We start from the raw sequence: 1026 nt of genomic DNA on the forward strand, positions 1-1026 counted from the left end.
AACAGCAAACAAAACACCAAGAGAAAGAAAAGTTACGCACTTGTTGTAGATCAAAAGGGCACTGACCGTAGTGAACTAATAAAGACAATAAAAATCAAACTATTAAACACAGAGACAAGCAAAATAATACAAGGGATCAGAACGACTCGAAATGGACAAGTGCTAATAACGACTGACAAGGACGAAAAGGGAATCGCAATTTTAAACGAGGAAATTAAAAACCTATCAGCAGAGATAGGAACGAAAGTTACCGGAACAACCAAACCAAAAGGAGAAGTCTCCATACATCTATGTGGTATGGAAGAAACAACAAGCAGAGAAGAAATAATCCAAGCAATAACAGAAAAGGTTGGAACCCTGCAGAATACTTTTCAGCTAAGCAATTTGCGACCTAACGCAAATAACACTCAAGCTGCCACTATTATAACTGACAAGGCAACTGCTGATTCATTACTGCAAGTCCCAACATTAAGAATAGGTATAGTACGATGTAGTTTAGAGAGGAAAGCCGATATCAAAAAGTGTAAGCGTTGCTGGGCACACGACCATACCGAAGAGCACTGTAATGGACCAGATAGGAGAAAATTATGCTATAAATGTAGTGAAGAAGGTCACACAGTAAAAGAATGTCCGAATAACGAGAAATGTCCTATGTGCGAAGACAATAGACATAGAGCTGGAACTGGCAAATGCCGCAAGTTTCGTAGGGCATTGTCATATTACAGAAATAAAAACAGGACAAATCCAACCAATTTGCAATAATGGACATCACAATTCTCCAAATTAATACTAGTAGAAGTAAGCAGATACATGACTTGGCAGTGGTGGTAGCAGAAGAAAAATGTGATTTTCTCGCTATAAGCGAACCAAACATCTCATGGTGTGGAAAAAGTCAGTATACCTATGCAAACGAAGCTACTCTGCCGCTATAGTAAATCACAGTAAGAGCATACCTGTCAGAAAATATCATACCGGGGAATGTTTTGTATGTGTAGAAATAGACAATTTTGCACTATATAGCGTTTA

At 38.3% G+C, this 1026-nt stretch overlaps 1 protein-coding gene across 1 annotated transcript; it reads left to right on the plus strand.

Annotated features, from left to right (window-relative positions):
* Nucleotides 1–297: 297 nt before the first annotated feature.
* Nucleotides 298–762, plus strand: LOC115889586. Its single transcript, XM_030909639.1, has one exon. It carries the CDS (start codon nt 298–300, stop codon nt 760–762), a length of 465 nt encoding a protein of 154 aa, XP_030765499.1.
* The last annotated feature ends 264 nt before the right edge of the window (nt 763–1026 follow it).

Source organism: Sitophilus oryzae, unplaced genomic scaffold, assembly GCF_002938485.1.
Source record: "Sitophilus oryzae breed Bouriz unplaced genomic scaffold, Soryzae_2.0 scaffold_815_pilon_pilon, whole genome shotgun sequence".
Lineage (NCBI taxonomy): Eukaryota > Metazoa > Arthropoda > Insecta > Coleoptera > Curculionidae > Sitophilus > Sitophilus oryzae.